At 56.3% G+C, this 13124-nt stretch overlaps 5 protein-coding genes across 5 annotated transcripts in view; 4 read left to right on the top strand and 1 right to left on the bottom strand.

Annotated features, from left to right (window-relative positions):
- PTSG_05081 (ADP-ribosylation factor 1) overlaps positions 1-304 on the top strand; it is a gene marked incomplete at both ends in the record, with an annotated part of 1148 nt that extends 844 nt beyond the window's left edge. Inside the window, one exon of the mRNA XM_004993611.1 lies at positions 208-304. Coding sequence (XP_004993668.1) covers positions 208-304 — 97 coding nt within the window. The remainder of the gene's footprint in view (positions 1-207) is intronic.
- A 38-nt stretch (positions 305-342) lies between these two features.
- PTSG_05080 (uncharacterized protein) lies at positions 343-3583 on the top strand. Its single transcript, XM_004993610.1, has 2 exons — positions 343-814; positions 1186-3583. Exons 1-2 carry the CDS (start codon positions 451-453, stop codon positions 3507-3509), a joined length of 2688 nt encoding a protein of 895 aa, XP_004993667.1. The 5' UTR covers positions 343-450; the 3' UTR covers positions 3510-3583.
- Positions 3584-4038: 455 nt separating this feature from the next.
- Positions 4039-9619, top strand: PTSG_12255 (uncharacterized protein). The gene is made up of 19 exons (XM_004993609.1): positions 4039-4134; positions 4254-4402; positions 4701-4780; positions 5030-5186; positions 5425-5573; positions 5769-5846; positions 5990-6082; positions 6248-6298; positions 6451-6526; positions 6747-7092; positions 7323-7416; positions 7640-7766; positions 7919-8011; positions 8292-8401; positions 8599-8646; positions 8788-8860; positions 9038-9060; positions 9200-9262; positions 9454-9619. Exons 2-19 carry the CDS (start codon positions 4288-4290, stop codon positions 9592-9594), a joined length of 1917 nt encoding a protein of 638 aa, XP_004993666.1. The 5' UTR covers positions 4039-4134; positions 4254-4287; the 3' UTR covers positions 9595-9619.
- PTSG_12254 (isopentenyl-diphosphate Delta-isomerase) lies at positions 9616-11416 on the top strand (the record flags this gene model as incomplete). Its single annotated transcript, XM_004993608.1, has 7 exons — positions 9616-9703; positions 9880-9955; positions 10283-10389; positions 10600-10684; positions 10818-10876; positions 10994-11072; positions 11250-11416. Exons 1-7 carry the CDS (start codon positions 9668-9670, stop codon positions 11414-11416), a joined length of 609 nt encoding a protein of 202 aa, XP_004993665.1. The 5' UTR covers positions 9616-9667.
- A 549-nt stretch (positions 11417-11965) lies between these two features.
- The window catches only part of PTSG_05077 (uncharacterized protein), a gene marked incomplete at both ends in the record, with an annotated part of 2403 nt that continues 1244 nt past the window's right edge, over positions 11966-13124 (bottom strand). The window contains 4 exons of the mRNA XM_004993607.1: positions 11966-11972; positions 12095-12213; positions 12466-12538; positions 12797-12894. Of these exons, the coding sequence (XP_004993664.1) occupies positions 11966-11972; positions 12095-12213; positions 12466-12538; positions 12797-12894 (297 nt within the window). The remainder of the gene's footprint in view (positions 11973-12094; positions 12214-12465; positions 12539-12796; positions 12895-13124) is intronic.

Raw genomic sequence — 13124 nt, 5'->3', positions numbered from 1 at the left:
GAAGCACACACACAGACACGTACAGACTCACACAGTCACACACACAGGCACACACACAGACACACACACACACACACACACACACACACACACACACACACACACACACACACACACACACACACACACACACACACGCACGCACACGTAAACCCCTTCCCGCTCATCTACCCTCGTCCTCACCTCTCCACCCCCATCTTGTTGCAGGACCATCATGCCCTCCACGGCGACGACACAGGACAGCATGAAGCGAGCACTGGACTGGATCACAAGCACCGTCACCACCACCCGTGGCAAAGGGTGAACGAATGGATATCAGGGCCGCCACATCGTATTCATTGATTGCACGGAACGCTTTCCCACTCTTCTTCCTCTTCCTGCTTGTAAACGACGAACACCTTCACACACAACAACACAACAACAACAACAACTACAACAACACGTGCCACGATGGCCAGTTTGGATGAGACGGATGTGGACACGCTGGTTGGGGCGGAGGTTGAGGCTGAGGATGGGCACGTTCGCCAGATAATGCTGGAGGCAAGACTGGCACCAAGCACAGGTGGTGTGCAGTGGGTGCTTTGGCCTGGAAGCACACCTGCAGCAAAGCAGCAGGCTCAAGAGCATGGGCAGGAGCTTGGTGCTTGGACCCCTGGCACGAGGGCAGACCCAGCCACGACGCAGCTGGTCGCCGGTTGGTATCCGCCGATGCTCACCGACCACCTGCGCGCAGAGCTGTACGAGCAAGCCATTCACACTGCTGTGGGTGCTTTTCAGGAGAAGCACGGCCGCGCCCCTGTTGTGCTTGATATCGGTGAGCAGACGATGGTGTAGTTGCTCGGCTTTGCCTCTTGTCGTGTGCGCTGCCTCAATGACACACACACACACACCCACACACACACACACACACACACACACACACACACACACACACACACACACACACACACACACACACACACATCGACAGACAGACACGCAGATACACACACACACACACACACAGACAGACAGACAGACAGACACAGACACACACACACACTCGCACACGCACGCACACACACACACACACACACACACACATCGACAGACAGACACGCGGATACACACAGACACACATCTGTAGGTGCCTTCCCTCTTGTTTTGATCTCACCACCTCCTCTTTGCTCAATCTATCCCATTCAGGTGCTGGGTGTGGGCTGCTGTCCATGTTGGCTGTGAGGCATGGAGCTGCACACGCATATGCCGTTGAGCAGTTCGCTGGCCTGGCCACAGTTGCGGCATCTGTGGTGGCATGCAACGGATTTGAAGGCCACGTAACTGTGCTCGCCAAGCCCAGCTTTGAGGTGACGCCGAGTGACCTTTCCTCGCACGCCGTCGACGGTCGGTGTGACATGGTCATATCTGAGCTGTTGGACTTCAGCTTGACGGGCGAGATGGTTGTCCCCATCTTGCGCGATGCTTATGCGCGTCTCCTGCACCCACGAGCGCCCAGCATCCCTGCCGCTGCTCGCCTATACGGTCAGCTGGTGTCCAGCCCAGCCCTCGACGCACTGCGCCTCAACGGGTGCCCAATGTACACCCACTGCCTCCCGTGCCATGTGCAGGGCCTGGAGCCAATGGCCATCACGTCTGATCCGCAGCAGCTGGCGAGTCTTGCCTTTGATCCCTGCGCTCCTCTGAGGGGCGATGGGCCGCACCCCTCATCGCAGCAGCCCGTGCGCGTGTCACTCGTTGGCGGCGGCGGGGAGGATGCCGGGCACGTGCGGTTCGAACAGCACCAGCACGAGGGCGGCGGTGATGGCGACGCCGAGGAACAGGATGCATCGGATGGGATGGTGGTGTGGTGGGAGCTGTCGCTTCTCGCTGATGACGCTTCTTCACTCGTGTACTCCAGTGCGCCCGCAGCCACAACAGGACAGCCGTTTCAGGACCACTGGGCACAGGGCCTGTTTGTGCTGCCACGGTGCACAGTGGGGCATGCGGGCGTGACGGTGCGAATCTGGCTGGAGGACGAGGCGACAACGCTTCGAGCGGCCGCCATCACAGACCTACCAACCACCATGGACATGACTACAGACACCACAGAGGTTGCAAAGAGAACACCAGCACCCACCACTACACCGCCTGCACCATCACCAGACACAACGCCGGCATTGGCGCCGGCAGACGAGGCGAAAGCGCTGCTGGTCAGCTCCGTGCTGCACACACACGCGACGGTGGAGCGGGCAGCCGCATATGGGTCTGGGGTGTATGGGCGGATATGGGTTGCTGCCATGGAGCGAAGCCGTCGTGATGCTGGCCTTCCTGCTGGCGGGCTGGAGGGCGCCAACGGCATTGTTCTCGACATGTGCGAGGGCGGGGCGTGTGGACTGTTGTACGCGCAGCATCTGGCGTGTCCTGATCCGAAACGTTCAAGGACCATTGTTGTGTATGACGCCAAGCAGCACGTCACCGTGTGCCCTTTGGCTCACCTCGACACACGTCACGGGGTGCACCAAGCAACTCACGTCGGCAACACCAGCAGCAGCAGCAACAACGACACCAGTGTTTGCGACAGCGGTGGAGATGGCCGTGGCGTTGTGAATGTGCAGTGGTGGCGGGGAGCGGACCACGGGGATGCGTGGCGGTGGGGCCAAGTGCAGCATGTTGTTGGCGACACCTTTGCGTATCAGCTGAAGAACCGCCCCATCCTCGCTGCCCTTAACTTGTACTACCTTCGACGTGCCTTTTCCCCCGCGATCTCGCCTTCTGCGGCCATTACACCGCATCGCATCTGCATACGCGCAGCCCTTGTTCGGCTGCCGGACCTGTCTTTCTCCCACGCTGCCATCACCACCATCTGTGGCCTCGACCACACCCCGCTCGAACGCGCCATGCGGCCCCATGTCGCCGCCGCCACCGTGGGCAACGACGACGGTGATGATGGCGATGGTGCTGGCAGTGGCGACGGTAGTGGTGTTGGTGTTAGCGTTGGTGTGCATGCGCTGTCGTGTGTGTCTCTGTGGCAGTACCGCCGCTCCCTCGCGTGTGCACCGGTGACTGTTGCCACTCTCGACCTGACCAGTGGTGCCGACGACCTTCCACACGAGGAGGTGTTCGATACAGAGCTACCACTCGCTGCCAGTGGTGATGGTGACGATGCCAGTGGTGATGGTGGTGACGGCTGTGGTGTTGGCGTTGATGGTGGTGTTGGTGGTGTTGGCGATGCTGTTGTGCTGTGGGTTGACATGGTGACTGGTGATGGGGCGAGCGGCCCGCCCGTCGTGCTGCCTGGATATCCGCACACGCGCGCAGACGTGCGACGATTTGGGGCGGAGGCGCTTGGGCTTGGCGAGGGCAGATACGGCCATGTGTATGAAGGCGGGCCCTTCTGGGCCAAGCAGGTGGTTTACTGGCTGCACGGGCACAGCGCCAAGGAGCTGCAGCGGGCAAGCAAGCTGCAGGTCAAGCTCGGCGTCCACCACGCAATGGGCACCTACACCTTCCACTGCACCCCTGCTGTTTGATGAAATGAGAGCAGTTAGCGGTTGGTGTGTGTGTGCGTGAGTGTGTGTGGGTGAGTGTGTGTGGGTGAGTGTGTGTGGGTGCGTGAGTGTGGGTGTGTGCGTTTCCGCCCATGAGGGAGGAAGACACGCATGCGTGTGTTATCATAAAAGCTGGTGCTTGGCATGGTGAACAAGACATCTGCAGCAAACAAAATCAGCAGCGACCACGACAACGGTGCACAAACAAGACACTGACTGCACAGTGAACAACAACACTGCACAATGAATTCGTTTCGGGCGCTGGTGGATGTGGCGTCGGGTGGCAAGTATGTGGAGACGGTGACTGCCCTTGAGGCGAAAGGTGCGTTGGAGGAAGCCGCCACAGCGTGCACGCGCACCCTCGACTGACTGACTGACTGACTCACTGGCCTTGTTTGCTTGGTGGTTGCTTCTTGGTTTGGTTGGTTGATACACACACACACACACACACACACACACACACACACACACACACGCCATGTCTGCTTTGGTGTTCTCTCGCTGGGTCGCAGGGCCAGCAAGCCAAGCACATCCATCAGCGTGGAGTGTCTCTTCTTCGGTCTATCTTGCAGCAGCGTCCACACTTGCCGCAGGACATTGCAGCACGGTGAGCCAAGCAATCAAGCAAGCAGGCCGCTTGTGGTGTCGTGATGATGTGTGGCTTGTTTCTGGACCCAGCCTCACCATCCTCTCCACCCTTGGTCTCTGTGTTGCTCGCTTGATCAGGTGTAAGCCAAAGACGCAGGTGTGGGTGTTCCTGATGTGCTTGGAACAGACGCCAACACTCCAAGTCACTGATGGGATCGTGATTCTTGAACACATCTGGCCTAGCCGGTGGAAGCTACAGTTCAACGCAGATCCAGAGCCGTACCTGCGTGCGTTCAGTAGATGGCACTGCTTCGCGTGTACCATGATGGGCAGCCCGCCTTTGTTGCAACACCATGCATCGCCTGCCTGCGAAATACAACCACGACTCCTCACCTCTTGTGCATGTGTGTGTGTGTGTGTGTGTATGTGTATGTGTATGTGTATGTGTGCATGTGTGTGTGTGTGTATGTGTATGTGTATGTGTGTGTGTGTGTGTGTGTATGTGTATGTGTGTGTGTGTGTGTACCTCGGCCTTCCTGCTACCTCCGACGACCTTCCGTCACCTTTGTGCCATTCGATCATCAGCCACGCGATCACGACTGCGTGGTCCTCTCCGTCCAACCGCTTCCTCCCCGTCCGACGAGAACTACCGCCGCGTCTACCGCGTACGTTGTCTGGCCCGTTGGTTGTGGTCTGTGCGTATGTTGTGGATTGCGCGCGTGCGTGTGCACAGCCACAAGTATGGGTCTGCATGCATCCCTCATGGATACCGCTGCTTTGCTACACACACACACACACACACACACACACACACACACACACACACACACACACACACACACACACACACACACACACACACACACACACACACACACACACACACACACACGACACAACCTATAACACTGCAGGCGCTGAGTGATGAAGAGAGCTTTCAAGTTGAAGGGGCACATGCGCTGCTGACGTCTGCTGTTGATGTGTTGACGACTCAGCGTCCACGTGTCGTTCCCATTCGAGATGCAACAGACACCGCCGACCCTCTCGCCATTGCCACCCAGCTCTGCCATGGTTCGTGCGGCTATGTGTGAGCGTGTGCGTGTGTGCGTGTACGTGTGCGCGTGCGCGTGCGTGTACGTGAGCGTGTGCGTGTGCTTGTGCGTGAGCGTGTGCGTGTGCGCGTGCGTGTTTGGATGGTGTCGTAGCTTGCGCGTGCGGACTCAGGACAGGAGAGGAGCACACCGGCTGACCAGGCACACTGCATCTGCACGTGCTCATCGCCTCTGCCTGCATGCTGCGCCTGCTTCAGATCTCGCATACTGGCACCTGTCCAAAGGGCGGCCGGGTGATGCCCGTACATATGCGCAGCGCAAGTGCGACATCATGAACGATATGAGCGATGCCCAGTTGAACGATCCTTACATTGAGTGGACACAGCAGCACCACCGCGGCATATGCGTACGTGTGTTCGCTTCGACATTGACTCGCATGTCACCTGCATGAGACACATTGGTTGTGTGTGTGCATATGTGTACGATCGTGTGTGTGTGTGCTGACATGACTGCGTGTGTGCTGACATGACTGCGTGTGTGCTGACATGTGTGTGTGTGTGTGTGTGTGTGTGGACTGGCATGTGTGTGCGTGTGTATTTAGGGCGCATGTGGGTTAACGGCGCCCGATTTGGCCGAGTTGACGCAGGACACACTGACACACGTCGTGTTGCAGCACAAGGTTGCACACGTGAGCGGTTGTTGGTGGAAGGGAGTTGTGTGTGAGACGGAAGAGAAGGGAGGAACAAGAGGACAGACGAAATGGAGCAAGGAACGCTCACTCGTTCACACGCACACACACACACACTGGCTGCTCGTATGCAGCGGTTGACAGCAGAGCAGGAGGAGCAGCTGGCTCAAACGGATACGCGCGCATTCATGGACATCACAGCAGAACTTTCCCTCCTACACCAATATGCAAGTTCATCCACACACACATACATACATGCACACACAGAGTGATGGGTTAGTGGAGGTTTGTTTGCGCACTCTGACCCAAAGTTCCAATGAGCTCACATGCTCGCCTGTGCGTATGTGCGTATGTACGTGTGTGTGCGTGTGGGCATGTGTTTCTTTGCTCAGATTTCGACCAACGCGGACGGCGTGAATGCACAGCTGCTCACCGTCTTCTGCGTACGTTCGCAATTCACCTGCCCTGTCTTCATCATCGCAGTCCTTTCCTCTTCACACCATCATTGTCGCTTCCTCTTCACCTCATCTTAAACCCTGTCTCTTCACACCACCACCGCCATGACCACCATCAACACCGCCATCACGAACATCAGCTGCAGTGCATTGAGACATCGCGCTGGTCGCTGCTCGACGTTGTTCTTCCATCACAGGCCGCGCGCGTCCACCAAGGTAACTCACACAGAGCGCTGTGGGGCGAGGATATGTGTCACTCAGCGCTGCGCTGCGACTTCTGTTCACACACACACACACACACACACACACACACACACACACACACACACACACACACACACACACACACACACACACACGCACGCACACGCACACACACACACACACTCACGCACACACACACACACACACACACACACACACGAACAACGTGCAGTTGTGCCACAGTTCCCTGAGACGGGTGCGCTGTCTGTGCTGCGCGATCGTCTTGAACTGCACACGTGTACACTGGAGGGCGACCGGCCCATTCCGCCACCGTTACACGTCCCAACACACGTACGCACGGACGCAATCAGCGACTGCATTCGCCTGGCATGCAGTGGAAAGTACGCAGAGGCGCGGCAGTCAGTGGAGGGAGGCGGTGTGGAGAGATGGACCGGTGACGTGGTGGTGACGCTGGTTGCCTGCATCGAGGCCGGGACACATGGCGGTGGCGAAGGTGGCGGCGATGAAGCTGGTGCAGTGCACACGTGCGCTCACGCTTTGACTCAGCATGCAGTCAGGTACACACTCCTTGTTGTGCATGCGCGCATGTTTTCCCCTCGCATTGGTTGTTACCTGCATGTGCAGCGTGTGGTGTGCGTGCACGTTGATGTGCGTGTGCGTTTAGGTGTGCATGTGGGTGTGCTGTTGTCTTGGCGCGCGCTGATACCGGTTCTGCCATGTGCGCGTGCGTGTGCGTGCGTGGGCGTGCGTGTGCGTGCGTGGGCGTGCTTGTTTGCGTCTGTATCAGAAACGAGGATGCGTTGTCGGCGTTGTTCCTTCACTTCTGGCCGTTCCCGTGGACCCCGGCCCTTGCCACAGTCCTCCTCTCGCTCCACCCACATGTATGTTGCAGCTGCGCTACAGCGACCGCAACACACATACGCACATGCACGCATACATGCACACATACATGCATACATACATACACATACACATAGACACACGCACAGATGCACCAAAATCCCGCCATTTCTTGTTCTGATTGCACGTTGCCCTCTGTCGTTGCCGTACGCGTGACACGTCCCCAATGTGCTTGCGCCGTGCCTGTTTTCTGCTGGTGTACAGCTGCCGCATGGCATTGGACGAGCAATGATGACAACGCCCGAGTGGTCGCTGCCAATCCACTCGCCATCATCACTGCACCTTCAACCTGATGATGCCACAGCTGCAGCCCTCATGCGCCTCACACACGGTAGCAGGGCCTGCCCTTCGAGAGTGCGCCTGCACGTTCCTGTTGATTTCTTTGTCTCGCTTGGTGGTACACCGAGTTTACGTGTCCGCCGCATTCTGGCTCACCTCTCTAATGGTGGTGATGTTTGTGGCGATGTTTGTGGTGGTTTCCAGCCTTCTTTGCACAGCTGCCGTACTGTTCTGTAGCAGAAGCGCACGTCGACACACACGCGTCGGTTCTCCTCGCGGGTGCACACGTCCTCCACGGTGTGTGTGTGTGTGTGTGTGTGTGTGTGTGTGTGTGTGTGTGTGTGTGTGTGTGTGTGTGTGTGTGTGTGTGTGTGTGTGTGTGTGTGTGTGTGTGTGTGTGTGTGTGTGTGTGTGTGTGTGTTGTGTGTATGGGTGTACGTGCGTACGTGTGTACGGGTGTACGTGTGTATGGGTGCTTGTTGTGTTGGCCTGACATGTGTTTGCGACATTGAACCGTGTGCGATGACCATGCTTGCTTTTTCTCGACCGTGACCTCTCTTGACGCGTACAAAATCAGGTGCTGGGCGGAGTGCAGATGCAACTGCGGCTGCAATGCGCGCATTGTTCCTGCTGACCAGCGGGTATTCGCACGTGGACATGTCGGCAGCGTCACCTGCCTTCCAGCAGGTGAACACCACATGACTTGTCTTGCTTGATTCATTTTCTTTCGTCTGTTTGTCCATCGTCGACACCTGCCGCTTCATCGCTTGTGGTGTGTGTGTGTGTGTGCGCGCGTGTGTGTGCGTGTGTATGTGTGTGTGTGTGTGTGTGTGCGTTCACCACATGTCCGCTTCTTACCTTGCTTTCGCTTTCGCTGTTGCCAGATGGTTTCTTTGCTTAGCAAATGTCTGCAAGACACGCAGCCGTTCTTGGTGAGAAATGCAGAGGGAGTGCATTGGGACTGCGACGCTGTCGTGGTGTCGTGATGGTTTGCATGACAATGTGCTGTGCCGCAACATTCGCGTGTGCGTATGCTCACCATGCCTCTCGCTGCCAATTGCTGTGTTCTTCAGAGTGCACTGTTGCTGCAGTACACGACACCCATCGACTACACGCTGGCGCGGACACTACTGGGCAAGGCCGTGGGTGCGTTCTCGGTTATGGCAACGGCACACACACACACACACATACACGCTGCATATTCTGTCTCTTGTTTGAGCGTGTTTGCACGTGTGATTTGCTGATGTGGTTCTCACTCCCTGTGCGCTTGCCTGTGTGGTGCGTGTGTGTGTGTGCTGGCCCTTTTTTCACTGTTGAGAGCAGATACCAACTTCATCGTGACCGGGGTGCGTGTTGGCGTGCGCTGTGCACATGTGTGTACATGTGTGTGTGTGTGTGCCAAAGTGCGTCTGTGCTGCAAAACCACACCACGTACCCTCACAAGCAAGGCGCTTCCTTTTGTGCACTGTCATCGTTTTGATTTAGACACACTCTGCTCTCATGTGGGACCTCACGCTTCAAGAAATGTTCACACATCTTCAGCGTCAGGTGTGTATGTGTGTGTGTGTGTGTGTGTGTGTGTGTGTGTGTGTGTGTGGCAAACAAAGCTGCTGCGCTACAACTTCGAAGCTCACCCCAGCCCTTTCAAAACTTCTGGTACTCCTTCTTGGTACTCCACACGCCTGAACGTTGGTGTGTGCGTCTTGCTGCTGCTGCTGTTTTTGCTGTTTGCACCACAGAGCCGTTCGTATGTGAGCAATGTTGAGTTTCCTGTGCGCACGCTTGGTCCGCACACCATCACCACCGCCTCCCCGCTGTATTCGCGCCTCCTCCTCGCCACGCTCCTCACCATCCACCGCACTGTCGATTCTTGGCAATGATACCCATTAAACTTCAGTAATCGGGTGACCCACTCACGCCACAACACACACCACCCGCACGCCAACGCCAGCCATGTCTGTGGATCTTTCCAGCTACGATGACGAGCAGGCAAGCGAGCGCAGGCGTGGAATAAAGAAATGGAAGTGGGGTGGGGGTGGGCGAGGTTTGACGAGAGCACTTTGCACTTGCTTGTTGCCAGTCAAGGAGCAAGGCAAGAAACTCGAGTGCCATTGGTCACCTTGGCATGCTTACACTTGCACGACTGACTTGCTCCGCGGTCGCAGGTTCGGCTCATGGCCGAGGAGTGCATCCTCGTCGATGAGGATGACAAAGTTCTTGGTCACGACTCCAAGAAGAACTGTATGTTGTGGTGCTGTGTGCGTGCTGTGGGTGCGTTGTGCTGTGTATGTGCGTATGCTCGTGTGTGCTCGTGTGTGTGTGTGTGCTTGTGTGTGTGTGTGCTCGTGTTTGTGTGTGTGTGTGCTCGTGTGTGTGTGTGTGTGCTCGTGTGTGTGTGTGTGTGTGTGTGTGTGTGTGTGTGTGTGTGTGTGTGTGTGTGTGTGTGTGTGTGTGCTCGTGTGTGTGTGCTCGTGTGTGTGTGTGCGCGCTTTTGTGCTTTTGTGCACAGGGACCACGTGTGCGATACTTTGCTGCTGACACAGTGGACTGTATGCCGTGCACATGCAGGCCATTTGATGGAGAACATCAACAAGGGCCTTCTTCACCGCGCATTCAGCGTGTTCTTGTTCAACTCGGAGGGCAAGTTGTTGCTGCAACAGCGCTCCGATGAGAAGGTACGCAGTGTTAGTTTTACACAGCCTCGCTCTCCTCACCACCGTGTGCGTATCGATACACACACACATACACACGCACTGGAAGCAGTGTTGTCACCCAAATTGCTACAGACACCCATCACCTCTCCTGCCACTTTGGGTCTCTCACATGTATCTCGTTTTGGTCTCCATCCGCTCTTGTTTGTGCGTGCTCGCTTGTTCCACACCCAGATTACCTTCCCTGGCTGCTGGACCAACACGTGCTGCTCCCACCCTCTCTTCCGCCCAGAGGAGCTTGAGGAGGAAAACCAAAAAGGTGCGTGTGTGTATGCTCTTGTGCGCGCGTGCGTGCGTGTGCGCGCGCGCGTGTGTGCGCGTCAGTGTGTTCTTGCGTGCGAATGACATGTCATTTCCAACCATGCCCTTCAAAACATCACACGTACCCGCAGGTGTCAGGTTTGCTGCTCGTCGCAAGCTCGAGCACGAGCTCGGCATTGACCCTTCCAAGGTATCGCTGCATGCTCTTGGTCGAAGTGCAGTGCTAACTGGTCGGTGGCATTGCATTTGCGTTGAATTGCATTGCTGCTGATATTCACGCAATCTGATGTGCGCGCGCTGTGCTCAGATCTCCCTGGACGAGTTTAAGTTCCTGACGCGCATCAAGTATCTTGCGCCGTCCGATGGCATGTGGGGCGAGCACGAAGGTACTGTCCACACTCCATGTACTGCAGCTTCTGTGCTTCTCTTGACGTTAGCCTGTGCGTGCGGGGTGCATGTGTGTGTGTGCATGTGTGTATGTATGTGAATGTACTTGCGTGTGCATGTGTGCTTGTGCGTTTGCTCACTGCCGTCTGCCACATCCATGTGCCTTGTGTGTGCAGTTGACTACATTCTGTTCCTCCAGAAGGACATTGAGCACAGCCCTGTCCCAAATGAGGTGCAGGCGACCAAATGGGTTTCGCCAAACGAACTGCGTGATCTCATGGCCAACGCCGAGCAGACTGGCACCAAGATCACCCCATGGTTCAAGCTCATCGTCGAGAAGTAAGCCTTCGCTCTTGCATGGATGCGCGCGCTCTGTGTGTGTGTGTGTGTGTGTGTGTGTGTGTGTGTGTGTGTGTGTGTGTGTGTGTTGTGGGGGGGGAAGGGGGCGTGTGTGTTGGCAAGCAGTCACGAATGGTTATGTAGAGAGACATAGAGACAGAGAGGCACACACACACACACACACACACACACACACACACACACACACACACACACACACACAGACAGACAGACAGACACACAGACAGACACACACACAGACAGACACACACACAGACAGACACACACACACACACACAGACAGACACACAGACAGACAGACAGACAAACAAACAGACAGACAAACACACATACACACAGAGCCAGGGAATGGAGCTCGGGGCTGACCTGATGCTGACGGCTGGGACGACCTTCATGAAGTTGACGAGGATGCCGCGATATAGCGCACGCGCACCACCACGCGCAACCACAGCCACAAACTCCTGTAACATGCCGTTCTTGTTGTCGGGATGGGCCACGCACACACACACACACACGTGAGCACGTCGGAACTTTAAACACTACGCGTGCATCCATGCACGCACACACACGCACACACACACGCACATACACATACACACACACACACACACACACACACACACACGGACGGTTACGCGTGTGCTCTGTGCATACCTGCAACCGGGTGCGAATGAGAGCGAGGGGATAGCTGGCGAGCTGACCGCACATGCTTGATATCGCACCGCAGCCGAGGAAGACAAACACGTTTGTTTCTCTGTTGGGCTGTGACATGGCGTAGTTCTGGCAGGCGTCGGAGCGAGGGATGCAGGGCATTGTGAGCTGTGCACACTTGGAGAAGCATGCGGACATGCCATAAACAAGCGCACCAACACACACGCACACACATCAACACACACACACACACACACACGCACTGAGCATGCTCACAAACAATACACACACGCACGCACGCACAGAGCATGCCCACAGACAATAATAAACACACACCAAGGCGTGCGGCAACAGACAGACAGGCGGGCAAGAGCAACTGACTGTTTTGAGGAATTCGTAGACAGCGAGATCGATGCCCGCATATGGGATGACGCCGATGAGGGCAGGCAGCATCCTGGCACAGACACGCATACACAGACACAGACACACACAGACACAGACACACACACAGACACACACACAGACACACACAGACACACACACACACAGACACACACACACAGACACACACAGACACATGTGTACACGCGAGGGATAGCGATATATCCATGAACCCGTGAACATCGAGAAGAGAGCACAGAGTAGAGGTGACTCTCATAAATGAGATGCACATCGCATGCATGGATGCACGTGTAACACTGATGCTTCGTACCCGCGGTAAAAAGCACGAAAGCCCTCACGATGCGCCATCTGGGCGACACAGTCAAACATGCCGCGGTAGTGGCCCGTCTTGGACGTTGCCAGGCGGGTCTGCCCCAGGCAATGCACGGGCATACAACAGCCAAGATGAGCGCAAACGAATGAATGCTACCAAGTGTGGAAGACCAGAAGCACACACGTTCAACAAGTTCGCACACACATACACATACACACACAGGTACACAGGCACACACACACACACACACACAACACACACAGGGAACACAGGCACAGGGGACATACGCACACTCAGACACACATTCACTCATACACACACACAC

Source organism: Salpingoeca rosetta (genome assembly GCF_000188695.1).
Source record: "Salpingoeca rosetta unplaced genomic scaffold supercont1.12, whole genome shotgun sequence".
In the NCBI taxonomy this organism is placed as follows: domain Eukaryota; class Choanoflagellata; order Craspedida; family Salpingoecidae; genus Salpingoeca; species Salpingoeca rosetta.
The sequence above is the reverse complement of the archived record's forward strand: the minus strand, read 5'-3'. Positions and strand labels throughout refer to the sequence as shown.